The sequence below is a fragment of the Petromyzon marinus genome, unplaced genomic scaffold (assembly GCF_048934315.1).
Source record: "Petromyzon marinus isolate PM22_M1 ecotype Great Lakes invasive population unplaced genomic scaffold, UKy_Petmar_22M1.pri1.0 PM_G_Scaffold_58, whole genome shotgun sequence".
NCBI lineage: Eukaryota > Metazoa > Chordata > Hyperoartia > Petromyzontiformes > Petromyzontidae > Petromyzon > Petromyzon marinus.
Genome location: NW_027423011.1, coordinates 995,950 through 1,023,726, shown reverse-complemented (window position 1 = coordinate 1,023,726; position 27,777 = coordinate 995,950). Strand labels below are relative to the sequence as shown.

General features: G+C 62.4%; 2 protein-coding genes across 3 annotated transcripts; both read right to left on the bottom strand.

Annotated features, from left to right (window-relative positions):
* On the bottom strand, positions 1 to 8,834 carry LOC142918241 (protocadherin Fat 1-like). The gene is made up of 6 exons (XM_076062375.1): positions 5,081 to 8,834; positions 3,843 to 4,229; positions 3,411 to 3,613; positions 2,562 to 2,715; positions 2,192 to 2,434; positions 1 to 1,369 (listed from the first exon to the last, which is right to left on the bottom strand). The coding sequence occupies exons 1-6, from the start codon at positions 8,028 to 8,030 to the stop codon at positions 852 to 854; spliced, it is 4,455 nt and encodes a 1,484-aa protein (XP_075918490.1). The 5' UTR covers positions 8,031 to 8,834; the 3' UTR covers positions 1 to 851.
* Positions 8,834 to 27,777, bottom strand: LOC142918230 (protocadherin Fat 1-like). Of its 2 annotated transcripts, none has more exons than XM_076062366.1 (10): positions 27,647 to 27,777; positions 22,614 to 25,970; positions 22,348 to 22,472; positions 18,322 to 18,535; positions 17,958 to 18,019; positions 16,741 to 17,046; positions 16,408 to 16,624; positions 15,336 to 15,496; positions 14,358 to 14,654; positions 8,834 to 9,288 (listed from the first exon to the last, which is right to left on the bottom strand). In XM_076062366.1, the coding sequence occupies exons 2-10, from the start codon at positions 25,852 to 25,854 to the stop codon at positions 8,845 to 8,847; spliced, it is 5,067 nt and encodes a 1,688-aa protein (XP_075918481.1). In that variant the 5' UTR covers positions 25,855 to 25,970; positions 27,647 to 27,777; the 3' UTR covers positions 8,834 to 8,844. The 2 variants fall into 2 exon arrangements, with proteins under 2 accessions (XP_075918481.1, XP_075918482.1); XM_076062367.1 differs by having other exon boundaries at positions 15,336 to 15,475.

Sequence of the window (27,777 nt, the reverse complement as noted above, 5' to 3'; positions counted from 1 at the left end):
CCATTTCAAACCGCGTGGTTTCTTTTATTCGAACGCAACTTTGAAGGGGGCGAGGGTCTAAACCGAACAAACAGGAGAGAGGGGGGCACCATCGGTCGAACGTGGACTCGCCGCCCACACGCCGGCTGTGGCGAGGACGCAGCATCTCCTCCTCTGCTGTCGTTGCTGCTCCACTCAACGGATGCCGAAACGGCGAAGGAGGCGGCTTCAACGGCGCAGCACAAACACAGCAGGGAGACGGCTTCTTCAACTGAACAACGAACACTACCACCCACCGTGGTCACCATGATGTCGCCGCGTCCTGGCATCCCACGGTAGCCCCGCAGGCGGCTGGGCGTGACGGTGAGCGGCTCGGCAACGGGAAGAGTTCGCGAATTTAAATCCTGCTCGTGCAAAACAAAAGCAGCGGTGCATTTTGACGGTCAGCAGGTGAAGACCCCCCCCACCCCGCTGAGCTGCTGCTGCTGCTAGCTGCCAGCTGCCGATGACGACCACGAGGGACGATGACCGTTTGGCCAAATGATCCCGTTGAAATGTAAATTTGCCGGCGGTCTAGCGACAACGTAACCGCGTCGTTACGGGTCAATGCCACCACCGCCACGGCGGCCCGGCGACGACGGCGTCGCCAGGCAGGGCGTCCTCCCCGACGACGGCGCTTCACGAGCCTATTGGGGGAACCGCGGAAGCGTCGTCGTCGACGTCGGTGACGTCCACAGTCACCACGGCGACAGCGCTCGGCGAAGTCGCCGCCCCTCCGGCGGCGGCGGCGTCGGCGGCGGCGGCGGCCGCCCACACCGTCAGGTAGTGGTGGCGGCGCTTCTCGTAGTCCAGGGCCTTCGCCGCGACGCGTATCACGCCTGGGCACACGCGGCACACGCGGCGCACGTCCGTGAGACGGAGAGACGGAGACACACGGACGGGGGGACCCCCACCACGGCCCGAGGGGACCGCCGCCTGCGCCCCGCGCCGCGTCTCTCACCGAGCCTCCGGTCGACGTGGAAGGCTCCGAGCTCGTTGCCGCCGGCGATGCCGTAGCTCACCGCGCCCCCCCCGCCGAGGACGGCCACCACGGCGACGACCGCGGTGCCCGGCGCCGCGTCTTCCGGCACGGCGGCGCGGTAGGCCAGCCGCCGGAACCCCGGGGCGGCGGCGACGCCGCGCTCGTCGTCGTCGTGCAGGGACACGGAAATCACCGCGGTGGAGGACGCCGTCGCCGAGGCTCCGCCGCCGCTGTGGGCGAGCACCGTGAGGTTGTAGACGTCGCGGCTCTCCAGCGGACGCTTGACGGTGATGACGCCCGAGCGGCCGTCGATAGCGAAGCGGTCGCCGGCAGAGTTCAGCAGAGAGTGAGTCACCCTGCGGTGGGGGCCTACAATACACGGCGACAACAACAACAACGGCCGTTCGCCACCGAGTGGCGGCGACGTCACCACGGCGCTTGTGCCAGACCAGGTGCACGTTGGGGACACGTGGAGTGTCGAATGCCCGCCGGCAGGAGGTCACGGGGCAGACCCAGCATGTGCCACGGGTTCACTGACCGAGACAAGTGGCCGATGCACCACCTGTGCCCCCTACTTTGCATCAGCCACCCGGCGCTCCGCTCGTTGTTGTGAGTGTCGCTCCTCCGCCCTCCATTGTTGTTGGAGGGCGACTGCCTCCAACTGCCCAGTAGCGTCCTTCACGAGCCTCCTCCACAGAGGCCGATCTTGACACCGCTGGTACCGGTCATCGGCAAGTCCACTCAGCTCCACATCCTCCTGTACCACATCACTTCATCTCTTCTCTAGCCCGTGCCGCGCCCGTTCAGCCCCCTATATCCGGCCAAACAGGAGCTGCTTGGGCTTGCGGTGGCTGGGCCATGTGGGCTACACGACCGAGCCAACGCAGTCTTGCCTGCCGGAACTCACCGATAAGAACATGTCTAGATTGCCAAAGATCCCATGTGTAGCCTCAGGCTGTAGGGGCAAGTGCTGTAAGAGAGCAGCACCTATGAAGGCCGGCACCGTGGCACACGAGGGGGTGGGTGGCCAGCACCACGCCCGGCCGCCTTTGTCTCTCGAGTGGCGATGTTCGCCAGGTTCTTAGCGCTGCGCGCTAACCGCTACCCATAATGTACACACACACGCGCACATACACACTCAAAGTCACGCGTGGGCGCGTGTGTACGTCGTCACCGTCGCCACCGTCGTACCCAGGTCGGCGTCGACGGCGCGCGCGCTCGTCACCGCCGTCCCTACACCGGCGTGGCTCAGGCGCAGGGCGACGGCGCGGGGGGGCGACCCCGTGAGGAAGCGCGGGGCCGAATCGTCCACGTCCTCCACCCTCACGAGGACCTCCGCCCGGCAGGAGCGGCCGCCGCCGTCGGTCGCGGCCACGGCGAGCGCGTGGGCCGGGGCGGCCTCGCGGTCCAGCGGCGCCAGCGTGAAGAGCTCCCCTACGCGGGGCCACGCCGACGAGAGAGACGTTAACCACCTCGCCCGCTACACAGGAGGTGGACGTGAAATTTGATCACAACCCCGACGGCTGCGAGAGCGCGATGGAGAGAGCGCGATGAGCGTTACCGCTGACGGGGTCCAAGCGGAAGAGATTCGCTCCGGCACCGTGTAGCGAGTACCCGATGGTTCCGTTAGAGCCGGAATCGGAGTCACGGGCTGAAACCCTCAGCAGGAAGACTTGTGGGGCGACGTCCTCCCGCACGGTGACGTTGTACCACAGCTGGGGCACCGTGGGGCACAGCGGTAGTGCAGTGAGCCCAAAGCTGAGGGAGAGCCGGTAGTCGAGGCGACACTTATTTAACAGTAACTATAGCACAGGGTCTCTAACACGAAGGGGGTGACGGCCCCTTACGCCCGCCATCTGGGGAGGTGTGGCCTCCGGGCTATCGTGTCCTATCGACTGGGACCACGTACACTCTCAGCCCTGCGGCTAGGGGCCCTAGGGGGAGGCTACTTTGACCCAACCCGGCCAAAGTCCTTGGGTCCGACCACTTTCCCTCACAGCCCCGGCCCTTACAAGGACAGTGGGTCTGGGGGTTCCCAGGGTCCTACTCTAAGCCCGGTCTCCAGTCTTCAACTTGAGAACTGCGGAACCCATTCAGGGGTCCGGCTTTTATACTCCGCCCCTGGCCACGCCCTCTCCGCCCCTGGCCACGCCCTCTCCACCCCTGGCCAGGCCCTCTCCGCCCCTGGCCACGCCTTCCTTCCAGAGTGTTCCAGGGGATCCTAGAATATTCCCACAGCCCCCTTATTGGGGTCTTGGGAACCCCGGTGGCCCACATACCACCCCCTACTGGCGTCTGTCCGCCAGTGCAGGTAAGTATACCGTGTGTTCATGGCGTTACAGCAGTACGGTGGTGTGGTAGGGTATGACGAGTCTGTGAGCCTGTGTGGCGAGTCTACGGTTACGGGTACCTTGTCACACACGGGGCCGTTGTCGTTGACGTCCAGCACGGTGACGGCCACGACGACCGTCCTCACCAAGGTGCCGTCGGTGGCCATCACCAGCACGTGGTGGTGTTCCTGCTCCTCCCGGTCGAGCGGCCGCTCCAGGCGCAGCGTCCACTCGCCCCCCCTCTTGACGGGGCCGAGGGAGAAGTGGCCCAGCGGGTCGCCGCCTGTGGCCAGCGTGGACGGGGGGTGGGACGCGGACGTCGCTCGCCGTCGAGACGGAGAGTGTGACGAAGAGAGTGTGATGAAGAGAGTGTAATGACGAGAGTATGATGACGAGAGTCGGTTTAATGCAGAGGCTTCCGCGAACAACTGTGAATGCGGTAGTGGGTTCACTCCAACACAACAGGTGTAGTGGCGTACTAGTAGACTACACTATACACTACTGCACACTACCTGTCAGGTGGTACGTAAGATCCCGGTTTTCCGGCGCGGCGTCCGCGTCGTCCGCTTGGACGACAGCCAACGCCAGGCCGGGCGCGGCGTCCTCCGGCACTCGGACGTCGATCACCGAGGCCGAGAACCGCGGGGGGTGGTCGTTGGCATCGCTCACGATGACGAGCACCTTGGCGACGGCCGGCGGGCGCTCGGGGCGTGCCGGGTCGAAAGCCTCGACGAGGAGGTGGTGCCGGTCACGGGCCTCGCAGTCCAGCCGGCTCAGCGTGCTCACCCAGCCGCTGCGGGCGTCCACCATGAAGAGCGGCTCCGCTTCTCCGGCGTCGCCGCTCTCGCGCAGCTCGACCAGGTTGTGTACCGGCTGAGCACCTCCGTCTCGGTCCGTCGCTGAGGGACGGGTCGGGGGGAGGATGGGGGGGGGTTGTTGTATGTAGGCCTTTTTTCCAAATTGATATTAAGAATGATTTTGCCAATATTTGTTTTATCAATCATGGTGTCGCTTGGAGGCCAGATGGGGTGAGGTGAACACCCTCCCTCCCCTCACAGCAACAGCCTCTCACACACAACCGAGGGACGGAGATAAGCCATAAAAGAATCAAACCAGGATGAGACTGAACAGATGGCTTAATAAATCAGAACACACGGACACACGTACAACCAACCCCCCCCCCCCCCCACAGCACAGAGCGAAATCAAAGGAAGTTCCGATCCTTGGTGAGAAGGTGGCAGAGGAAGAAATTTGGCATAAGAAGAGAGACACGAGCCATACATCGTCATCACAGCTACCGGCGGCAGAAGACGGCGACCAACTAGCGAAGACGACGGCCAGCCACCGAGGTCGATCAGTCACCAAAGAGTTCTGCAATGTCAAGCCATCAACGTCGAGAAAGGGCGGAAAGCGCCAAGCATCGACCGAGCCAGCATCGCAGAGAACCAGCGGCACGCGCAATCGACACCGCCAGGGGAGAGCACGCCGCTGCGTCAACAGCGTCAGGCGGGGTCCCCCACCTGCCCTGCTGTTTCCAGGCCTCGTCCCTGCGGACACTTCCTCCCGCCGTGATATTTTCCCAGTAAATTGGTTAAATTGGTTACCGAAGAGTGGCAGCTCCTACCATTTGGAGCTATTTGTGTGACCCATAGACTACTCGCTCAGAAACCCATAGACACACCACACAGACACCCACACAAAGACGCGTTTGTTGACCGAGTCAGCCCAGCGCCGCACACGGTTGCGTTACCTCTCACTTGCACGAGCAGCACTCCGCCTGGCAGGTTCTCCAACACGGTGGCCTCGTAGACGCTCGACTCGAACACGGGCGCTTCGTCCTCCACGTCCTCCACACGCACCGTCACCGGGACCTGCGCCGTGACGTCGGCTCCGCCCCGCCGCCACGTGGCCCTCACCTCGAAGCGGTGGCTCCCCGCGGCCTCGCGGTCGAGCGCCCTCGCCACCACGATCCGCCCGTCGCCGGCGACCACCGCGAACGCGCCGCCCCCGGCGCCGTCATCCGCCACCCCGCTGCCGCCGCCGGGCACCGCGGCGTACGCGGCCGCCTCGTCGCCCGCGAGCGCGGCCGCCACAGCGCCGACCACGCTCCCCGCCCGCGCGTCCTCCGTGACCGTCAGCTCATAGGCCGCCTGGGCGAAGGCCGGTGCCGCCGTGCCGGCGGGCAGCACGGCGACGGACGCGGGGACGGCGGCGACACGCCCGCCGCCGTCCTCCGCCACGACGAAGAACGACAGCCGCGAGCCCTCCAGGCCGGCGAGGCCGCCCTTGGTGATGACGCGGCCCGTCAGGGGCTCCACCTCCAGGACGTCCTCGGAGGCGTCCGGCTCCCGCCCCTTCCGGAGCGAGTAGACGACGGCCGCGTTGCTCCCCTCGTCGCGGTCCGTGGCGGCGACCCGCAGGACCGCGGTCCCCTTCGTGGCGCTCGCCGACACTCCGCCGGAGTACTCGGCGGCGACGAACCGGGGCGCGTTGTCGTTCTCGTCCGTGGCGACGACCCTGACCGTGGCGAAGGCCGCCCTGCCTCCGCCGTCCCGGGCCACGACGCGGACGTCCACGGCCCTCTGCGAGGGGTCCTCCCTGTCGAGGGGCGCCCTCGCGAAGATCCGCCCGCTCCCGTCGATGGTGAAGCGCTCGCGGGCGAACCGGTTCGCGATGGAGTACGACGCTCGCCCGAACGCGCCCGCGTCGGCGTCCGTGGCCCGCACCGAGGCCACCGGGGTCCCCGCCACGGAGTTTTCGGGAATCTCCGCCGCGTACTCAGCCCGCTCGAAGGCGGGGGCGTGCCGGTTGGTGGGCCGCACGTCGACCGCCAGCGTGGCGTCGCCGACGAACGCGCCGTCCGTGGCCGAGACTCGGAGGCGGTAGCAGGCGGCCGGCTTCTTCCGCTCAAGCGGGACGGCGACGGAGACGACGCCCGTCTCGGCATCGATGGCGAAGCTCGCTGGGTCGTCGTCGCCGGAGACGATGGCGTACCGCAGCCGGTAGGCGTCCGACGCGTCGGCGTCCAACGCCCTCGGCGCGGCCACGAAGTGCCCGGGCCAAGACAGCCGGCTCACGGACGCCTCGTACAGCGGCCGCTCGAACACCGGCGCGTTGTCGTTCGCGTCCTCGACGGCGACGGTCACCGTGACGTCGGAGGCGAGGGGAGGGGAGCCGCCGTCCGTCGCCCGCACCGAGAAACGACGGAGCCGGCTCCGCTCGTGGTCCAGGGGCGCCGTGGTCACGACCAGCCCGCCGTCCGGGTCCACGTAGAATCCCTCGCCGCCCTTCTCCCCGTCGTCCACGATCTCGTAGCGGAGCGCCCCGTTGGGGCCGGCGTCGGTGTCGACGGCGCTCACCCGGACGACGGAGGTCCCCGGGGGCGCGGATTCGGACAGTCTGGCGGCGTAGGCGCCCCGCGCGAAGAGCGGCCGGTTGTCGTTGACGTCCCCGACGACGACGTCCAGGCTCGCGTCGGCGTGCAGGCCCGTCGTCGGGGAGGCGGCCCGCACCGCGAGGCGGTAGTTGGCCCGCGTCTCGCGGTCCAGTGAGCCGACAACGCTCACGACGCCCGTGCCAAAGTCGACGGAGAACTGGTCGAAGGGGTCGCCGTCGACGATGGAGAAAACGAGCGGCAGGCCCTCGGGACCCGCCGCGCGGACGTGAGCGATCGGCGCGGGCGGCCCGACGTCCTCGGGCACCCACGCGACGTGGGAGAGACTCTTGAATGCCGGCGCGTCCTCGTCGAGCACCGTGACCGTGACGCCGACCGCAGACGAGAGCGGAGGAGTCCCGCAGTCTGTCGCCACCACGGTCACGACGAAGTCCTTGCCCGACGCGCCCGGGGCGAAGCTCGTCCTCAGCAAGATCTCGCCGCCGGAAGGGCGGACGCGAAATCGGCCGTCGCGGTCGTCCCTCAACGAGTACCTCACCCTGGCGTTCTCGCCGACGTCCCGGTCGAGGGCCGCCACAGTGAGCACGGCGCTCCCCGGCGCCGCCGCCGCCCCGACAACGGCGCGGTACGGCAGGCCAACGAACGCCGGGGCGTTGTCGTTGACGTCTTCGACGGCCACCTCGACCACGGTGCGAGCGACGCTCGGGCGCGCCCGCGAGCCGCCCCTCACCTCCACCAGCAGCTCGTAGCGATCGCGCTCCTCCCTGTCGAATGTGACGCCGGCCGTCTCCAGGACGCCCGCCGTCGGCCTCATCCGGAACGCGCCGCTCGGGTCGAGCAGGTCGAAGACGAGCGGCTCGTTGAGGTCCCCCCCCGTCGCGACGACCGCGGCCACGACGGCGCCCGCCGCGCCGTTCTCGGGGATGCGCGCCGAGATCTTTGGCGGAACCCGCAGCCTGCCGCCGACCGCCCGCACGGAGACCTTCACCCGCGCGGCGCTCCGAAATTTCCCGTCGGACACCTCAACCCCGAGGTCGTAGCCGGCGGCGAGGAGGGAGGCGTTTCGCACCTCGACGTCCCCGGTGCGCGCGTCCATGGCGAACGCGCCGCCGACGTTTCCCGAGGAGATGCGGTAGGTCAGCGCGGCACCGACGTCCGGGTCGGAGGCCGCCAGGGTCAGCAGGCGGACGCCGGCGCGGGTCGGCACGGTCAGCGTCGTCTCGTACGCGGCCGTCGAGAACGCCGGCGGGCAGTCGTTGGCGTCCAGCACGGCGACCGTCACCTCGGCCGGCGCTTCGGCGGACATCCTCGGGCTGCCGCCGTCCGAGGCGGTCACCCGGAAGCGGAACTCGGCCGTCGTCTCGCGGTCGAGGGCCCTAGCGACCCTGATGGCCCCCGTGCGCGGGTCGACGGAGAAGTACTTCCTGGCTCCGAACTCGACGATCCCGTAGGCGACCGTCGCGCGCCCCTCGCCGTCGTCCGCGTCGGCGGCCCTGACGACGAGCGGGATGCCGTCCGGGTCCAGCACCGGGGTCCCCGCCGCCGCCTCCTCGCCGACGGCCCCATGGTAGCGAGGGCGGTCGAAGACGGGCCCGTTGTCGTTCTCGTCGAGCACGCGGATCGTCACCGACGCGTCCGTCGAGAGGCCCGCCGCGTCTGTGGCCCGCACCGTCAGCCGGTACGACGGCGTCCGCTCGCGGTCCAGCGGCCGTTTGGCGGCGACAACCCCGGACGTCGGGTGGATGTCGAAGGCGCCTTCGGGATCGCCCTCCCGTATTTCGTAGGCGACCGTCGACCGGCCAGAGGCGCTCACCGCGAGCACGAAGCTCCCGGGCGCGGCCCCTTCGGCGACCTCCGCCGAGTAGCCGCCGCCGCCGCCTCCGGAGGCGAATTCGGGGGGGACGTCGGCGTCGGCGGCGACGACGACGACGCGGACGGCGGCATTCGTGACGCGGCGCGGGCGACCCCGGTCCACCGCCCTCACCGTCAGCTCGTAGGCCTCCACCGCGGAGCCGTTCAGCTTCCTCGCCACGAAGACGACGCCCAGCGCGCGGTGGACGGCGAAGGAATTCCCCACGTTTCCTGCCGGGAGAATTCGGAGGAGCGGGACGGGCGCGAGTTCACGTCACCGAATCCGGAGGGAGACGCCGAGGGCAAACGACGCGGGGGAAACCGCGGCGCCCGTCGGCTCCCGAGCGATCCGAGTTGGACCCGCGGCTCGCGACTCGCTCGGGGAGAGGGACGCGACGGAGAAACCATGACGCTGGAAACGTGCCCCTGTGCAGAAACTCCCCCCCCCCCCCCCGGGGCGGTTGGGAGGGGCGGCGGGAGTGGCAGCGGAAGCGGCGGTCACCGTATCTAATGCTATATCTGACGTCGGCGTTGGGGCCGTCGTCGCGGTCCGTCGCCGTGACGCGCACCACGGCGGAGCCCACGGCCGCCGACTCGGCCACGCGGGCCTCGTAGGGGCCGCCGGTGAAGCGGGGCGCGTGGTCGTTGGCATCGTCGACGCTCACCGCCAGCGTGGCGTACGCTCGCCTCACGGGGACCCCGCCGTCCTGCACCTGCTCGCGCGGGTGAGAGAAAGAGAGTGAGAGAGTGAGCGAGTGAGAGAGTGAGAGAGTGAGTGAGAGAGTGAGAGAGAGTGAGAGAGAGAGTGAGAGAGAGAGTGAGAGAGAGTGAGAGAGAGAGAGTGAGTGAGAGAGAGAGTGAGAGAGAGTGAGAGAGAGAGTGAGAGTGTGAGAGAGAGAGAAAGTGAGTGAGAGAGAGAGTGAGAGAAAGTGAGTGAGTGAGAGAGTGAGCGAGAGAGTGAGAGAGTGAGAGAGTGAGAGAGTGAGAGAGAGTGAGAGAGAGAGAGTGAGAGTGAGAGAGTGAGAGAGAGTGAGAGAGAGAGAGTGAGAGTGAGAGAGTGAGAGACTTTGACTTTTAAATAAACTTTATTGTCCAGCAGCAAATGCCCTGGACGGTTCCGGTGCTCCATTGCGAGAGTCGCCAATAAAAAAGCCAACAATGTCCGTGCGCGTCATCGCGCGCAAGACCATCGACACCAGCCACAGGCAACAACCTCGTCACCGTCAACACAAGCGCACATATCGAAAAACAACACCGTTCTGCAATGACACAGAAGCGGGAAAAAAACCGGGTCCAAAGTGCGAACCACGCGCCGCCCCCCCACGGTACGGGTGAACCCAACCACCAAAACCAAATCAAAATCGGTCCGCACGTGTCACCGCGTGCACATCCAAATGATGCAGCTGATCGCCGCCAATGCAGGTAGGTATACAGACCGCCTCAGTGGACGTGCTGCACACGAGGCACGCACAGCACACCTCCTGGCGTGGCCACCGCCAGCTTAGGTGGCTCACGGTCCACCGCCAGCCTCTAGTGATCGCGTGCGCAGAGGAAACCGTTTCGAGTCCGCGCGCGTCATCGCGCACCTTGCCCTTTTAAATCCCGAGGCCACAATGCTAGGTGTTGGTGTTGGCGGTGGCCGCAGGGGGGGGGCCCTTTAGCTGGGAGGAATACCTCCTCTCTGCCTTCCGTACTAGAGCCTCCACCTTGTCGGCTTCCTTCCGGCTGCAGACTTACCTTTGCGGATCCTTGCAAAGTGGTCACGCGGCCTGCATGAAGGCCAGCGCGTCGGGGAATTGCTCTCTGAAGGTGCCCGCGCGCCCCTTGAAGGGGTGTCATACATAGTCAATGATGGCCCCTGGGTTGTACTCTATCCCCCTCCGGACTCGCGGGTGGCTCGTTTCACTTGTGTTCTCAACAACGTTGGACCTTAACCACCCGTCGACCCTGGAGGTGTTGTTGTTGTTGTTGTCGTTATTTTCGTTGCTGTTGTTTTTACAGTCGCCTTGTATGTTCTCTTGGGGCTTGGCGGCCGCCTCTCGTGTCAGGCCACCCCGAGCCGGGTTTTTCTTGGGCTTGGGGTGGTGTACCTCCGCGGGTCTAGCAGCCATCGCCCCGTCAGACGGGGAGGCGGGCTGCTCGTCTCTCGCGTGCGCCGCGGCACCGTCAGGTGTCACGGCACCCTCGAGCGCCGCGGCACCGTCAGGCGCGGCGGCACCGATGAAGGTGATGGTGGTAGTGGTCGTGAAGCCTTCAATAGCTGTACCGGGGGAATCTCCATATGGTACAGATATAAAGGGAGGCTGATCGATGCCCGGGCGCGGTCAAGGGATGGCTCCCTATTGCTCAACCACGTTATGTATGCTGATGATTTGGTAATAGCTGCTCATTCAAAGGAGGAGTTGGAGACGCTGCTGCTGAGACTGGAGCGTGCCACTAAGAGGTGGGGCCTTACCATCAGCCCCACCAAAACTAAGCACCTGCCTTCGTATTTTGTACCATCGGACACTACACCCCCACAAATCCCAATCGGTGATGGGGCAGTTGTGGAGAGAGTGGAGAGTTTCTCATACCTGGGCAGTGTGCTTATGACCGGCTCCAGTTTAACAGCAGAGGTCTCACTCCACATCAGTCGAGTGGCAATATCTTTTCATCAGTTGTGTAACGCTGTGTGGAAGCTACCTGGTCTGTCGCTCCGCACTAAGCCTCAGGTCTTCTTGGCCACGGTCATTCCCACCCTTCTCTACGCTTGCGAAACGTGGACCCCCCTAATGGAACATCTTCGCCGGTTGGAAACATTTAGGCTGGCCTGCCTACGATCCATCCTGGGTTTAACCAGACTGGATTGTGTGAGGAGCTCACAAATCCTTGAAAGATCTAGGAAAGGTCCCATCGGTGAGCTCCTCCGGCGGGCAAGGCTGCGATGGCTGGGTCATGTAGCCCGCATGCCCAGCCACCGCATGCCGAAACAGATTTTGTTCGGCCGGATTGAGGGGGCTAAACGGGCGCGGCACGGGCTAGAGAAGAGATGGAGTGATGTGTTACAGGAGGACGTGGAGCTGAGTGGACTTGCCGATGACTGGTACCAGCGGTGTCAAGATCGGCCTCTGTGGAGGAGGCTCATGAAGGACGCTACTGGGCAGTTGGAGGCAGTCGCCCTCCAACAACTACGGAGGGCGGAGGAACGACGCTCACAACAACGAGCGGAGCACCGGGTGGCTAAAGCACAGCAGGTTGGCACAGTAGGGGGCACAGGTGGTGCATCAGCCAGTCATCTCAGTCAGTCGACCCGTGGCACCTGGGTCTGCCCCGTGACCTTCTGCCAGCGGGCGTTCGACACTTCACGTGGCCTCAGTGTGCACATAGCCTGGCACAAGCATCGTGGTGACATCACCGCCACTTAGTGGTGAATGGCGGTTGTTGTTGTTGTTGTTGGTCTGCAATTCCGGAGCGGCCAAGGCTGGGTCCGGCTCCGACGGTCGCTCTGCTACCGCGACGTCGTCCGGCAGGTGGAGTCCGCCGTCGTTGCTCATCCCGTCCCGCGGCCCGGGTTCGCCGTCGCTCCCCGTCGCCGCTTCCGTGCGGTCCTCCGGCTCGCTGTTGTCGCCGGCGACCACCGTCCGCATCGCGGGGGCCCCGACGCGTCCCGCTGACGCGGGGTCGCTCCTTGCCCTCCGCTTCCTCCGCTAGGGAGGGGCGGACGGGCGGACGAAAACGTCTCCCTCGTCCTCGGTCGTCCGTGCCCCGCAGTCAGCTGCCAGGACGGCGAGATCACCCCGCTGCCCTCCCTGCTGCTGCAATTGTTGATTTTGGTGTTCTTCTTGTTGTAGTTGATGGCGGTGCTGTTGCTGCGGCCGCTGCTGCTGTGTCTGCTGCTGCTCCGCCCGCCCCGTTGCGGGCGGAGCAGCAGGCGCGGCGGACTCGCTCGCCCTGTTCGGGCAGTTCCTCCGGGCGTGGCCGCTGCCTCCGCACCCGGAACAACGCATCCCCGCCGTGGATGCGTGTACTGTGTACACGTGGCCCTGCACCGTGTACTTAAAGTTAATGTCTAAGTCCGTGTTGCCGTCCTTCAGGACCATAAAAACCTGGCGCTGAAGCGACAATACGTGCGCCGACCCGGGGTCCCTCGTTCGTAGAGGCAGCAGCGTGACTTTCGACACCGCCGTCCCGTAGCGTTGGAGGTCCCGCAGCAGGTCGGCGCCGCTCAGAAAGGGCGGCGTGCCCGAGAGCGCCACCCTGACGGCGGGCGTGGCGAGCGGGGCGCACCGCAGGTGAAGCTCACCCACGGTGAGCCCCGTCTCCACCAGGCGCGCCGCCATCGCCTCCTCCGCCACGTACACCGTGACCCCTCCGCTCTGCCGCTGGGCCGCGACGACACCGGCATAGCCGACGTCGTCGCGGCCACCGCGGCGGCGACGACGGCGATCCCGGACGGCGGAAAGGTGGCGAAACCGTTCCTCCTCGTGAGGGTCTCCAGCGCGGTGCGCTGCACCATGGTGGTGGTCGGCAGCAGCCACACCTGCGCACGTGTTCGCTGTAGTTGTCGTCGTTGTTGTTGTCGTTGTAGTTGTCGTCGTTGTTGCCGTTCTCTGTTCAGCCCACGAGCCACTCGGAATAAATTTTCCGGGACGACTCAGTGAGCAAAAATAAAGAAAAAATCAAAGGGAATAAACCATTACAAAACGAGGGGAAGAGCGATGTTTAAACTCCCCATCGTAACCTCTCTCAGGCTTGGCCTAATTTATGGAAAATCAGGCCCCCATTGATCCAGGTGAGCAGCGCGGAACTTCACCTGGACGCAGCCTCCTCCGCGCATGCCCAGAGAGAGAGAGAGTGTGAGAGTGAGAGAGTGTGAGAGTGAGTGAGTGATAGTGAGAGTGAGTGAGAGAGTGAGAGAGCGAGAGAGTGAGAGAGAGTGAGAGTGAGAGAGCGAGAGAGCGAGAGAGTGAGAGAGTGAGGGAGAGAGTGAGAGAGTGAGAGAGAGAGTGAGAGAGTGAGAGTGAGAGAGAGAGTGAGAGAGTGAGAATGAGAGAGAGAGAGTGAGAGAGTGAGAGAGAGAGTGAGAGAGTGAGAGAGAGAGTGAGAGAGTGAGGGAAAGAGTGAGAGAGTGAGAGTGAGAGAGAGTGAGAGAGTGAAGAGAGAGAGGGCTGAGCGGAGCGCTCGCTCCGAACGCCCCCGGACAGGAGGCTTTCGCGGCAGACGCCATTCTCGGTGGAGGGACGTGCTGGTTGCGTGCAACGTGTCGTCGTCCGACTGTGCCACCGCCGCCTGACATGGCCGGTCAGCAAGGTTTTGTGTCACCCAAACAAAATGTGGCGATTTAGTTACACGGCTTGTTTACGTGACAAACTACACTATACGCATTACTATGCAGTACACCGCACACTGTGGTCACCACGCAAGACGGTGGTCACGGCGTCGTCGTCGTCGTCGTCGTCGTCATCATCGTCGCCTTCGATCAGCAGTCGGCTACGTACAGTTGCGGACGAAGTTCAACGGACACACACACACGTACACACACGTACACACACACACGTACACACACGTACACACGTGCACACACACACACGTACACACACGTACACACACACACGTACACACACGTGCACATGTACACACACACACACACGTACACACACACGTACACACACGTACACACACACACACGTACACACACACATGTGCGCACGTACACACACGTACACACACACACGTACACACGTACACACACGTACACACACACGTACACACGCGCACACCCGGCGTGAAGTCACGTACTCACCATGACGGTGAGTACGTGGCTCCACTTGGCCTCTCGGTCCAGCCTCTCGGCGACGGTGACCTCGCCGGTGACGGGGTCTACGCGGAACAGACGCCGGCCCTCCACGGCGTCGCCGCCGCCCACGCCGACGAGGAAGAAGGAGAGCCGGGCGGCGGCGGCGCCGGCGTCGGCGTCGGTCGCCTCCAGCCGCAGGATCCGGGAGGCGCCGGGAGAGGCGTCCTCGGTGACGGTCGCCTCATAGAGGTCACGGGAGAAGCGGGGCCGGTGGTCGTTCACGTCCTGCACCGTCACCACCACCTAGCGGGGGGGGGGGGGGGGGGGTGAGTAAAGTGGTGATGCGGGTGGCGGTGGTGGTGAGGAGGAATTGGCAAGAGGTGCCGATGCACCCGGCACGTCTCACGCGGCCACCGCGGCAACCCCCGGCCTCGTGACGTCACCGCGTCGCCCTGACGGCCTCGTCACGCCCACCTTGTGCGACAGACAGACAGACACGCACACAGACACACACACACAGACACACACAGACACACACAGACACACACACAGACACGCACAGACACGCACACAGACACACACAGACACACACAGACACGCACAGACACACACACAGACACATAGAGACAGACACAGACACACACAGACACACACAGACACACACACAGACACACACACACAGACACACACAGACACAGACACACACAGACACACACAGACACACACACAGACACACACAGACACACACACACAGACACACACACAGACACACACACAGACACGCACACACAGACACACAGACACACACACACAGACACACACACAGACACACACAGACACACACACAGACACACATACACAGACACACACACACAGACACACACACAGACACGCACACAGACACACACACAGACACACACAGACACACACAGACACACACAGACACGCACACAGACACACACACAGACACGCGTGCCCGCCCACCAGGGTGGTTGAAGCGTTGGTCCCGTCGGTGAGCGTCACGGTGAGCCGGTAGGAGGAGCACCGCTCGGCATCCAGCGGCTTGGCCACCTCCACAACGCCGCTGTGCTCCGTCACGTGGAAGCTGCGCTCCACGTCACCGCCTGTCCACAAGCGGCGCCCCCCTAACGTCATCATCATCGTCACCGTTAACACACCATCATCATGTCACCGTTAACACACCATCATCGTCACCATTAACACACCATCATGATGTCACCGTTAACACACCATCATCGTCACCGTTAACACACCATCATCATGTCACCGTTAACCCATCATCGTCACCATTAACACACCATCATGATGTCACCGTTAACACACCATCATGATGTCACCGTTAACCCATCATCGTGAGGTCACCATTAACCCATCATCGTGGTGTCACCATTAACACACCATCATGATGTCACCGTTAACACATCATCATCATCGTCACCGTTAACACATCATCGTCACCGTTAACCCATCATCATCGTCACCATTAACACACCATCATCGTCACCGTTAACACATCATCATTGTCACCATTAACCCATCATCATCGTCACCATTAACACACCATCATGTCACCGTTAACACATCATCATCGTCACCGTTAACACACCATCATGATGTCACCATTAACCCATCATCATGAGGTCACCATTAACACATCATCATCGTCACCATTAACACACCATCATGAGGTCACCGTTAACACATCATCATGAGGTCACCATTAACCCATCATCATGAGGTCACCATTAACACATCATCATGAGGTCACCGTTAACACACCATCATGAGGTCACCGTTAACCCATCTTCATGAGGTCACCATTAACACATCATCATGATGTCACCGTTAACACTTCGTCATGATGTCACCATTAACGCACCATCATCATGATGTCACCGTTAACACTTCGTCATGATGTCACCATTAACGCACCATCATCATGATGTCACCGTTAACCCATCATCATGATGTCACCATTAACACACCATCATGATGTGGGGTGGGATGTGGAATGTGTGTGGTGGCACCACGTGACCTGTGATGCTGAACCAGAGGAGGCTCCCCGCCGTGCTCTGCGTGGGCAGCGCGATCACCACGGAGCCCACGGCGGCCGTCTCCGACACGGTGACCGCGTGCCGGCTCAGGCCGAAGGCCGCGGGCGTCTCCGGTGGCCGGGGAGCGGCGATCCACTCCACGTGGATGACGGCCGTCGACGGCAAGGTCGGCGGTTGCCCCGAGTCCCTGGCTTCGATCTGCGGGGCGGGCAACGGCAAGATCGGCGAGTTCTGCTTCACGGTGGGGGGTCAACATTGTCAAGCGTGTCCGTGAGGATGAGGGGGGAGGACCGCGAGGGGAGTGTGCCCAGTACCAGGATGGAGTGGGATGTCCCCGCACGGTGCAAGTCGCTCCGGCTGTAGACGACTCCGTGCTCATCGGAATAGTAATTGTGTTGCCACCCGCGGACGGTGTACAACAGCATGCCGTTGTTGCCCCAGTCGGCGTCGGCGGCGTAGACGCGGGCGATGGCCACCACCGTCGGCTCCTTCGCCGCCACCGCGTAAACGCGCGTGAGGTTCCTGCGGAAGCGCGGGGCGTTGTCGTTCTCGTCGGAGACGCTCAGCGTCACCGCCACCCTCGCTTCACGCGGGGGCACGCCGCCGTCCACGATGGACACCTGGCGCCGGCGGGCGGGACGCACGCAGACACACGCGCAACAACAACAACGACCTCCACTAAGTGGCCGTGACGGCACCACGACGCTTGTGCCAAGCCATGGGCACGTCGAGGCCACGTGTCGAACGTCCGCTGGCAGGAGGTCACGGGGCACACCCAGGTGCCACGGGTCGACTGACTGAGATGAGTGGCCGATGCACCACCTGTGCCCCCTACTGTGCTTTAGCCGCCCGGCGCTCCGATGGGTCTTTGTCCAGATGTTTTAATGATTTGTGAGCTCCTCACACAATCCACCCTGGTTAAACCCAGGATGGATCGTAGGCAGGTGAGCCTAAATGTTTCTAACCAGCCAAAGATGTTCAATTAGGGGGGGTCCACGTTTCGCAAGCGTAGAGAAGGGTGGGAATGATTTGCCGAGAAGACCCGAAGCTTAGTGCGGAGCGACAGACCAGATAGCTTCCACACAGCGTTATGCAACCGATGAAAAGATAATGCCGCTCGACTGATTCGGAGTGAGACCTCCGCTGTCAAACTGAAGCCAGTCATGAGCACACTGCCAGGGTATGGGAAACTCTCCACTCTCTCCACAACTGCCCTATCACCAATTGTGAGTTGTGGGGGTGGATTGTCCGATGGTACAAAATACCCAGGCAGGTGCTTAGCTTTGGTGGGGCTGATGGTAAGTCCCAACCTCTTAGTGGCAAGCTCCACGTTTAGCAGCAGCGCCTCCAACTCCTCCTCTGAGTGAGCAGCAATTACCAGATCATCGGCAAGGTTGAGCAATAGGGAGCCATCACTTGACCGCACCTGGGCATCGATGAGCCTCCCATTATATCTGTACCAGATGGAAATTCCTCCGGTACAGCTATTGAAGGCCACTACCACCACCACCACCATCACGGTGACTCTCACCTCCAGCTCGTGCTCCGCCTGCCTCTCTCTGTCCAGCCGCCTGCTGGTGGTGTGGATGACGCCTGCAACGAGTCCGTTCACCGGAGGTCAACAACAACCATCCCACGCCGGCCGGCACACGCACGCAGTGGGGTGGGGTGGGGGCCAACGTGGATAGTAAATGTTGCTGGATTTGCTCACCAACACACCGGTTAGTGCTGTACTAGTAACGAATTGGCACATTCTGTAGTGTATAGTTGTGTCGTGCATAATGTAGTGTACACTATACACTACATTATAATTGTAAATGTTATAGATTTGCTTTCTACACTACACTATAATTGTAAATGTTCTGGATTTGCTCTCCACCACCACCAACCCCCACCTGTCGCGTTGTTTATGGTGAAGAATCCCTGTGGGTCTCCGCTGACGATGTTGAACGTGAGGCCCCTGCCCCGGGCATCGTTGGAGGACATGGCGGCGGCGTTGTCCAGGTCCCAGGCGTCCACCTGCACTGCCCTGACGCCCCCACGGGAGTTCTCCGCCACCGCGGCCTGGTACCACGGACGCGATGCCCGCGGGGGGTTGTCGTTAACGTCCTGGGGGGGGGGGGGGGGAGAGACACACGGTACTCGCATTGTGTGTCGTTTTAAAATGCAGGGGTGCATACGCATGTGTGTGTATGTGTGTGTGTACTTGTGTGTGTGTACGTGTGTGTGTACGTGTGTATATACGTGTGTGTGTGTACGTGTGTTTGTGTGTGTGTATACGTGTGTGTGTGTACGTGTGTGTGTGTGTATATATGTGTGTGTGTGTGTACGTGTGTGTGTATATACGTGTGTGTGTGTATATACGTGTGTGTATACGTGTGTGTATACGTGTGTGTGTGTATACGTGTGTGTGTGTACGTGTGTGTGTGTGTATACGTGTGTGTGTGTGTGTCCTCCAGAAACAACGAAAAGCCACTACGGGTGGCCATGTGGAATGTTTGAATGCTCACAGCGGAGGAGAGGCTGCCACTCCTCTGTCGGGAGCTGGACCGGTACCGCCTGGATCTATGTGGCATTCAGGAGGTCCGGTGGACTGGCTCTGGCTCCTGCCACCATGAGGGGTGGACAGTCCTCTACTCGTGGCAGCAGACTGCCAAACAACAGGGTGTGCCTCTTCTTTTGAACAAAAGAATGAAGGGGGTGTGGGAGCGTGGCGGTGAGGTGTGGGAAGCTGTAAGCCCCAGGCTACTTTGGGCTCGCCTTCCCATCAACCGGAGGCAAGGCATGGTGGTCGTGGTTACTTATGCCCCCACCGAAGATGAACATCCGTGGAGGGATGCAGGCAAAGCCGATGAGTCAGATGCCTTCTATGACCTCCTGTCACAGGTGCTGGCTAAAGTGGCCCCTCGGGATAGAGTCATCATGTTGGGTGACTTCAATGCCTGAGTTGGTCATGATACTGGCACCTGGTATGGAGTGATTGGAGGGCATGGGCCAGATCAGCTCAATAACAACGGTAGGAGGCTGCTAGATTTTTGTGCAGCCCATGGGCTTGTAATTACCAACACGCTCTTCCGGCATCGGCGCATCCACACAACATCATGGTTGCATGCCGGGTCCAAGCAAGAACATCTGCTGGACTACATAGTGACGGACCAGCGGATGCGAGCCCTCGTCCTTGACACCAGGACCTACCGTGGAGCTGATCTGCCCTCTGACCATCGACTAGTCATCTGTAAGATGCGCCTGCCATTCTTCCACTCCGGTGGTAGGTGTACACCCAGGACCCCATTCCAACCTAAAGTGGCCTGGTCTCAGTTATCTGATGAAAGTTGCAAGCGAGAATTTCATCATCGCTTGCGGCTGGGATTGGCATCGTCCCTGACTCCTGATGTCGAGGGTAAATGGGCGAGGTTTAGGACTGTGACATGCAGCTGCAATGGCTGCTTTGGGTACACGGTCCAGACCTCCCCAGAGACCCTGGCTGACAGAGGAGGTGTTCAGGATGATTGAGAAAAAGCGACAGGCCCACTGTCATCGGCTACAGAATCCCACGTCAGAGAATGAGGAGACTTACCGCAGCCTTCGCTCGGAGGTTCGGAGAGCCGTGAGGCGCTGCAAGGATGGGTGGTGGTCGCGGGTTGCTGAGGAGATGGAGTCTGCCTCAGTGGCCCGTGATCACAAATCTCTATTTAACTCCATCAAAAAAGTAACCTGCAGCGCCACACCTATTACCATCATTAGGGGAAAAAACGGTGATCCAATCTCCAACCCCCAGGAACAGGTTTTCAGATTTGCTGAGCATTTCTGTGAGGTCCTGGGGGAGGGAAAATCCCTCAGCCAGAAAAACATCGTGGCACAAAGTGAGGATGACCCTGCTGAGGCTGCGGTGCCTCAAATATTGGAAGAAGTCACCCCCTGTGAGTGGCTGGCTGAGGTGCCATCTGTTGAGGAAGTCCTAAAGGCAATCCGGAGTCTGAGACCAGGAAAGGCAGCGGGCAGAGATGATCTCCCAAGCGAAATGCTGAGGGAGGGTGGCGTTTGTGCACAGACTGCCCTATATGACATCATAACAACGGTCTGGACCACTGGACGGGTTCTGCAGGATTGGAAGGATGCCATGGTGGTCCCCCTTTTTAAGAAGGGGGACCGCACAGACTGTAACAACTACAGGGGCATCTCACTCCTCAGTGTGCCGGGAAAGGTCCTGGCAAGGATTATTCAGCATCGCCTTGCCAGGCACGCTGAGGAGAGGCTTGCGGAGCCCCAATGCGGTTTCAGGAAAGGGCGGTCCTGCACAAATGCCATATTTTCTGTCCGTCTGCTACAGCAGAGGTGTAGGGAATTCCAACAAGACCTACATATCTGCTTTATTGACCTGGTCAAGGCCTATGATACCATCAGTAGGCCTGGGCTCTGGGTTGTTCTTCGTGCTTTTGGAGTACCTGACCCTCTGCTCACAATCATTAAGGACCTTCATGATGGTGAGTGGGCCCGGGTAAAATTACGTGGCCGGGAGTCCGAGCCATTCCCTGTACACCTTGGGGTGCGACAGGGATGTCCTCTGACTCCCACATTATTTAACATCTATTTTGACCAGGTAGTTCGTGAAGCCTTCAATAGCTGTACCGGGGGAATTTCCATATGGTACAGATATAATGAGAGGCTGATCGATGCCCGGGTGCGGTCAAGGGATGGCTCCCTATTGCTCAACCACGTTATGTATGCTGATGATTTGGTAATAGCTGCTCATTCAGAGGAGGAGTTGAAGACGCTGCTGCTGAGACTGGAGCGTGCCACTAAGAGGTGGGGCCTTACCATCAGCCCCACCAAAACTAAGCACCTGCCTGGGTATTTTGTACCATCGGACACTCCACCCCCACAACTCCCAATCGGTGATGGGGCAGTTGTGGAGAGAGTGGAGAGTTTCCCATACCTGGGCAGTGTGCTTATGACTGGCTCCAGTTTAACAGCAGAGGACTCATCGGTTGCGTAACGCTGTGTGGAAGCTACCTGGTCTGTCGCTCCGCACTAAGCTTCAGGTCTTCTCGGCCACGGTCATTCCCTCCCTTCTCTACGCTTGCGAAACGTTGACCCCCCTAATGAAACATCTTCGCCGGTTAGAAACATTTAGGCTGGCCTGCCTACGATCCATCCTGGGTTTAACCAGACTGGATTGTGTGAGGAGCTCACAAATACTTGAAAGATCTGGGCAAGGTCCAATCGGTGAGCTCCTCCGGCGGGGAAGGCTGCGATGGCTGGGTCATGTAGCCCACATGCCCAGCCACCGCATGCCGAAACAGCTTTTGTTCGGCCGGATTGAGGGGGCTAAGCGGGCGCGGCACGGGCTAGAGAAGAGATAGAGTGATGTGGTACAGGAGGACGTGGAGCTGAGTGGACTTGCCGATGACTGGTACCAGCGGTGTCAAGATCGGCCTCTGTGGAGGAGGCTCGTGAAGGACGCTACTGGGCAGTTGGAGGTAGTCGCCATCCAACAACAACGGAGGGCGGAGGAGCGACGCTCACAACAACGAGCGGAGCGCCGAGTGGCTCAAGCACAGCAGGTTGGCACAGTAGGGGGTACAGGTGGTGCATCAGCCAGTCATCTCAGTCAGTCGACCCGTGGCACCTGGGTCTGCCCCGTGACCTCCTGCCAGCGGGCGTTCGACACTTCACGTGGCCTCAGGGTGCACATAGCCTGGCACAAGCGTCGTGGTGACGTCACCGCCACTTAGTGGCGAATGGCGGTTGTTGTTGTTGTGTGTATACGTGTGTGTGTGTGTGTACGTGTGTGTGTGTACGTGTGTGTGTATATACATGTGTATACGTGTGTGAATACGTGTGTGTGTGTATACGTGTGTGTGTATACGTGTGTGTGTATATACGTGTGTGTGTGTGTACGTGTGTGTGAGTTTCCGTACCTGCACGTCCACGTAGACGTGCAGTGTGGAGAAGCGAGGGACGACTCCGCGATCCGTCGCGCGCACCGTGAGCCAGTAGCTGTCAGCAGTCTCCCGATCCAGCGGCTGCACCGTGACGATCATCCCTGCCGGCGCGGAGCGCCGTGCACGACACGCGGCAGAGACGGGCGCCGGCGTGAGCCGTCAGTCGGCGTCGTGAGCCGTGAGGAGGAGGATGGGGGGGGGGGGGAAGGGAGGAAGGAGGGGGGGGAGTAGGTGCGGTTTACCATTCTCTGGATGAATGCTGAAGACGCCCAGGCCGGATTCGTCCACGAGGGAGTACCGCACCTCCCCGTCGATCCCCCGGTCTTCATCCGTGGCCGTGACGGTGACGACGACGGCGCCCACGGGGGCGTCCTCCCGCACGGCGGCGGCCGCCGCGAACTCCGTGAACCGCGGGGCGTGGCGGTTCTCGTCCACGTCCGCCACCTCCACCGTCGCCCGGCAGGCGGCCGGCGGCGGCCCCCCGGGGTCGCCGTCGCGCGCGGCCACCGTCAGGTCGTGGCGGCGCCGCCTCTCGAAGTCGAGCGGCCGCGCCAGACGCAGGGCCCCGCTCGTCTCGTGCACCCCGAACGTGCCGCCGTCCTCGTCCTCGCCCGGCAGGGAGTAGCGCACCTCCCCGGCCGGCCCCGTGTCGGGGTCGCGAGCGTCCAGCCAGCCGAGGACGGCCCCCACCGGGAAGTCCTCGGGCACGCGGAGGCGGAGGGGCGCCGGCGCGCACGCGGGCGCGTGGTCGTCCACGTCCTCCACCGTCACGGTCACCGCGGCGACGGAGGAGAGGCGGCTCTCCTCCGGCGCCAGGTCCGACGCCTCCACCAGCAGCGCGTGCTCGGCGCGCCGCTCGCGGTCCAGCGGCGCCGCCACCTCCAGGGCGCCCGTCTCGGCGTCCACGCGGAAGAGATCGGTGTCGGACAGCAGGCGGTAGCGCACGACGCCCGCGGCGCCCGCGTCGCCGTCGGCGGCCTCCAGCCGGAGCACCTCGCGGCCCGGCCGCGCGCTCTCCGGCACCCGGGCCTCGTAGGCGCGCCGCGAGAACTCCGGCCGGTTGTCGTTGACGTCCGAGACGACGACGCGGAGGGCGGCGCTCGCGGAGCGCCGCGGCGTGCCCAGGTCGCGGACGACGATGTTCACGAGGTAGGAGGCGGCGGCCTCACGGTCCAGCGGCACCAGGACCCTCACGACGCCGGTCTCCGCGTCCACGGCGAGGCCGCTCGCCCCGCCGTCGTCCGTCAGGGCGTACAGCAGCTTCCCCTCGAAGCCGTCGTCCGGATCCGTGGCCTCCATTCGGGTGACCTCGGCCCCGACTGGCAAATCTTCGCGGACTTCCACGGCGACCGCCGGGGCGGCGAACGCCGGCGCGTGCCGATTGACGGCGCTGGCGGCGAGGGGGCGCGGGCGGTCTCGCCGTTGGTTTGCCCGGTGGAGCCACGCGACCATCCTCCGGGCGATCCCCGTCTCCACGCACCGCCATGACGGCGCCCGTCCGGGAGCGGCGTCCACGACCGAGACGTTCAGGAATGCCGTCTCCGCCGAGAGCTCCCCGTCGGTGGCCGTGAGGCCAAGGCGGAAGGCCCCCGCCGGCCCGGCGGCGACGTCGGCGAGGGAGCGCGCGAGCGTCACGACGCCGAGGGCGCCGTCCAGCGCGAAGAAGCCGCCCCCGTTCCCGGACGCGATGCCGTAGAGCACCAGCCGGAGCTCGTCGGCGTCGATGGCCGACGCGGTGAAGATCGGCTCGCCCGGCCGGAGGTCCCGGGGGATCTCGCCCACGCAGTCTACGGACTCGAAGACGGGCGCGTTGTCGTTCACGTTGGTGACGTTCACCGTCACGGTCGCCTCGGCCTCCCGGCGAAACGGAGTCCCCCAGTCCGAGGCTCGCACGCGCAGCCGGTAGGCCCCCGTCGTCTCCTCGTGGTCCAGCGGCCCCGTCGTGACGACGATGCCCGTGCGGGGGTCGACGGCGAAGGGGCCGGGCTCGTCCTCCACCAGGCCGTACGTCACGCGGCCGTCGTCCCCCTCGTCGTCGTCGGCGGCGTGCAGGATGAGCACGAACGTGCCCGCCGGGACGTCCTCGCTCAACGAGGCGGAGTAGTTGGGCCGCTCGAAGACCGGGGCGTGGGCGTTGTAGTCCGCGACGTCGATCGCGACCCCGGCGACGCCCGGGCCGGCGTCGGTGCCAACGTTGAACTCGAAGCGGCGTCTGTCGACCGCCGCCAGGGACTCGCGGACGGAGACGACCCCGGTGGCGGGGTTCACGGCGAAGAAGTCGCCGTCGGCGCCGCCTCGGACGACGTACCGGCAGCCCCGCGCGCCGCAAGAGGCTCGGACCGCGAGCACGACGGCGCGGGGCGGAGACCGCCGCTCGACGGCGCCCGCGTAGACGCTCCGCTCGAACGCGCCGGCGGCGCCGCCCCCCCGGAGCGTGACCGTGATGGGCCGCGAGTGCCTGGGTGGCCTCCCCCCGTCGCGAGCCTGCACGGTGAGGTTCACCCCGAAGGGGAAGTCCGCCCAGTCCAGCCGCCCCGAGAGCCTCACCGCGTAGGCCGAGGCGGGGCCGGCGCCGTCCGTCGGGGCGACGAAGAACGCCCGGAGGGGGTCGCCGGCGACGATCTCCACGGCGACGATCTCCCCCTCGGGGCCGGCGTCGCGGTCCACCGCGGCGAGCTCCGCGTACGCGGCGGCGGGGTCGGCGAACGGCGCCCCTTGCCCGCGGGTCGCGACGACCGTGACGCGCGGGGCGTGGGCGTTCGCCCGGCTCACGTTCACCGCGACGCGCGCCGAGCCGCTCAGCCCGCCGCCGTCGACGGCCATCACCTTGAACTCGTGCAGCCCCGCGTCACCGGGCTCCGTCAGCCTCCTGGCGAGCGTCACCGTGCCGCTCGTCGGGTGCACGGCGAACGCGTCCGAGTGCCGCGCCAGGGCGTAACTGAAGCGCCCGTTGGGGCCCTCGTCGGCGTCCGTGGCGGCGACACGTAGGACCGTGGTGCCCGCCGGCGCGTCGTTGGCGACGCTCGCGGCGTACGACAAAGCCGAAAACAGCGGATTCAGGTCGTTGCGGTCCAGCACCTGGACGAAGACCGTGGCGGACGCCGCCCCGCGGCCGTTCTCGGAGAACGCCTTCACCCCCAGCGCGTAGCCGCGGCGCTCCTCGCGGTCCAACGGCACGCCCCTCGTGCGGACGCGCAGGAACCAAAAGTCGCCCACGACGAGCCCCTCTGCCTCGAACGCGGCCCCCTCGTCCCCGGACACGACGGCGTACCGGGCCCCGGGGGCCGAGCGGCCGACGTGGATCCCCATCTTGTCGTGGCTCTCCACGTACGTCCCGGGCGCGGAGTTTTCGTAGACGGTGGCTTTGTAGGACAAGCTGGTGAAGCGCAGGGCGGGCTTCGGCCGGCCCCGTTGCCCATCGAGGCATTTCCTGCACGGCGGCAGCAGCAGCAGGAGCAGCAGCGGGAGGAGCGCCGAGGCCATCGTGTTGGGCGTCAGGCTCTGCGCCCGAGAGCCGCCGACGACACGGAGCCGCGGTCGGAGAGGTGGGCGACGCCAAAGTCTGGCGCTCCCAATGGGGTGTCGGTCCTCCTCCTCCTCTAACATGTCAGATCAAGACCAAACACAAACCAAGCTATTTTATTTTGCCAGGTAAGGCGCCCCGCTGAGCTACCGGGTAGTGCTTTTTGAGAACCGAATTGGCTGTCGTGAACGATAGCTCAACAAAGTGGCTCATCATCGTCGTCGTCACCTCGTGGACATTTATAATTACAGCAGCAGCCAAATACTTGAAAAGGCACGTTTCTACAGGCACAGAGATCCACAGAAACCCACCCACTGCGAGACCAGAGAGACCCACTCACCTTGGTAGGGTGTGGGCTGGGCCGCTCCCCCGGCCACGCTACAATAATACTATCTAAGCGCAGTAATAATAATATCTAGGGGCTCTATAGTAGTAACAGGACGCATTGGTGTGGAGTGGGGAGAAGAGGACATTCAACCTCAGCGTGTTGTGTGCGTTTTTGTTGCAGTTTTAACGCAAATGAAAATGTGTGCCGATCGTGTGTGCATTGCTAGGGGCAACCCCTGCCAGCGGTGCAAAGTGTAATTATATAAATGCTTACGATACCAATGTGTGCGACTTGCCTTGTAGAGTGTGCAGGCGAATAAAAAAGGACGCACGCCTCCGTCAATGGTGCGTGAGAGTTTGCAGGGGCCAACCGTGCGAGCGTTGTGCACGTGCGCGCAGCTGATGACGTTGTCTCCGGGCCGAGGCGCGTGGGGAAATAAATAAATAAATAGCCGCAAACCTAACTAAATATTTGAAGGGAAATCGCCAACACAACTCAACTTTAACTCTTTTGAATGCGAGCGACGGGTAGACGGCACAGCGCTTGCCCACGGCGTGCTTCCTGGCAGAAACATTTCTCACGTGAACCCCACGATTTGGTAGCTAAATCCCTCGCAAGCACGCGTGCGCAGACGGACACAGACAGACGATAAAATTAATTGTATAGGTTAGAGAGACAAAGACCCCCCCGTGTAGCCTTAACAGACAGTAGGGGCAAGTGCTGTTTGCGAGCGCCTATGAAGGCCGGTAACGGTACACGAGGGGGTGGGTGGCCAGCAACCACGCCAAACCGCCTTTGTCTCCCCAGTGGCGATGTTTACACACCGCAACAGGTACTCATTTGAGGCTGAGTCGACCTAGGGGAGGCCCAGGATCGGTTTAGATAATCGTCACTGATTGTGTTGGCCGTGAGCGGGAATCGAACTCGGGTCGCTGGGTTCATAGCGCAGCGCGCCAACCGCTACACTACCGCTCCCCATATAGACCACACACACCACATTATTATATATACAGATAGTCCCCGACTTACGATGGAGATGCGTTACCACGACCCCATCGTAAGTCGAAAATATCGTAAGGCGAAAATGGCCTAGCCTACCCAGGAGTCTTAAAGAATGGTGATAGTTTAGCAAAACAGAGCAATTTACAGGATCGTACTGTATAAAATATATACTGTATGTATTTATTAATTACAATACTGTATTGCACAGTAAAATTCAAAGTAAAAAACAAGGTAAATTCTTAGCCTACCTATGTGAACTGCAATTTCATAGAAAGTGTTTTCAGGAAACAATCCTCTGCTATAAAAACTTTTAACATGCATTAAACGTATGTATCGTAGTAACCCTAAAATGAAATCGCTAAAGCTATGTTATCATACACGCATTGAACGTATCGTAACGTATCATATTGTACTGGACTCACCAAGATTCTGTCCGTCGTCTGCACACTTGAATGATGTTAGGTTGTTGATGGCCACATTAACTTAGTTGTTGGAAGAGGAGGATGGCGATGATCAAGTTACAGTCTCGTACCTCGTAGCACGCTGCTGCGTT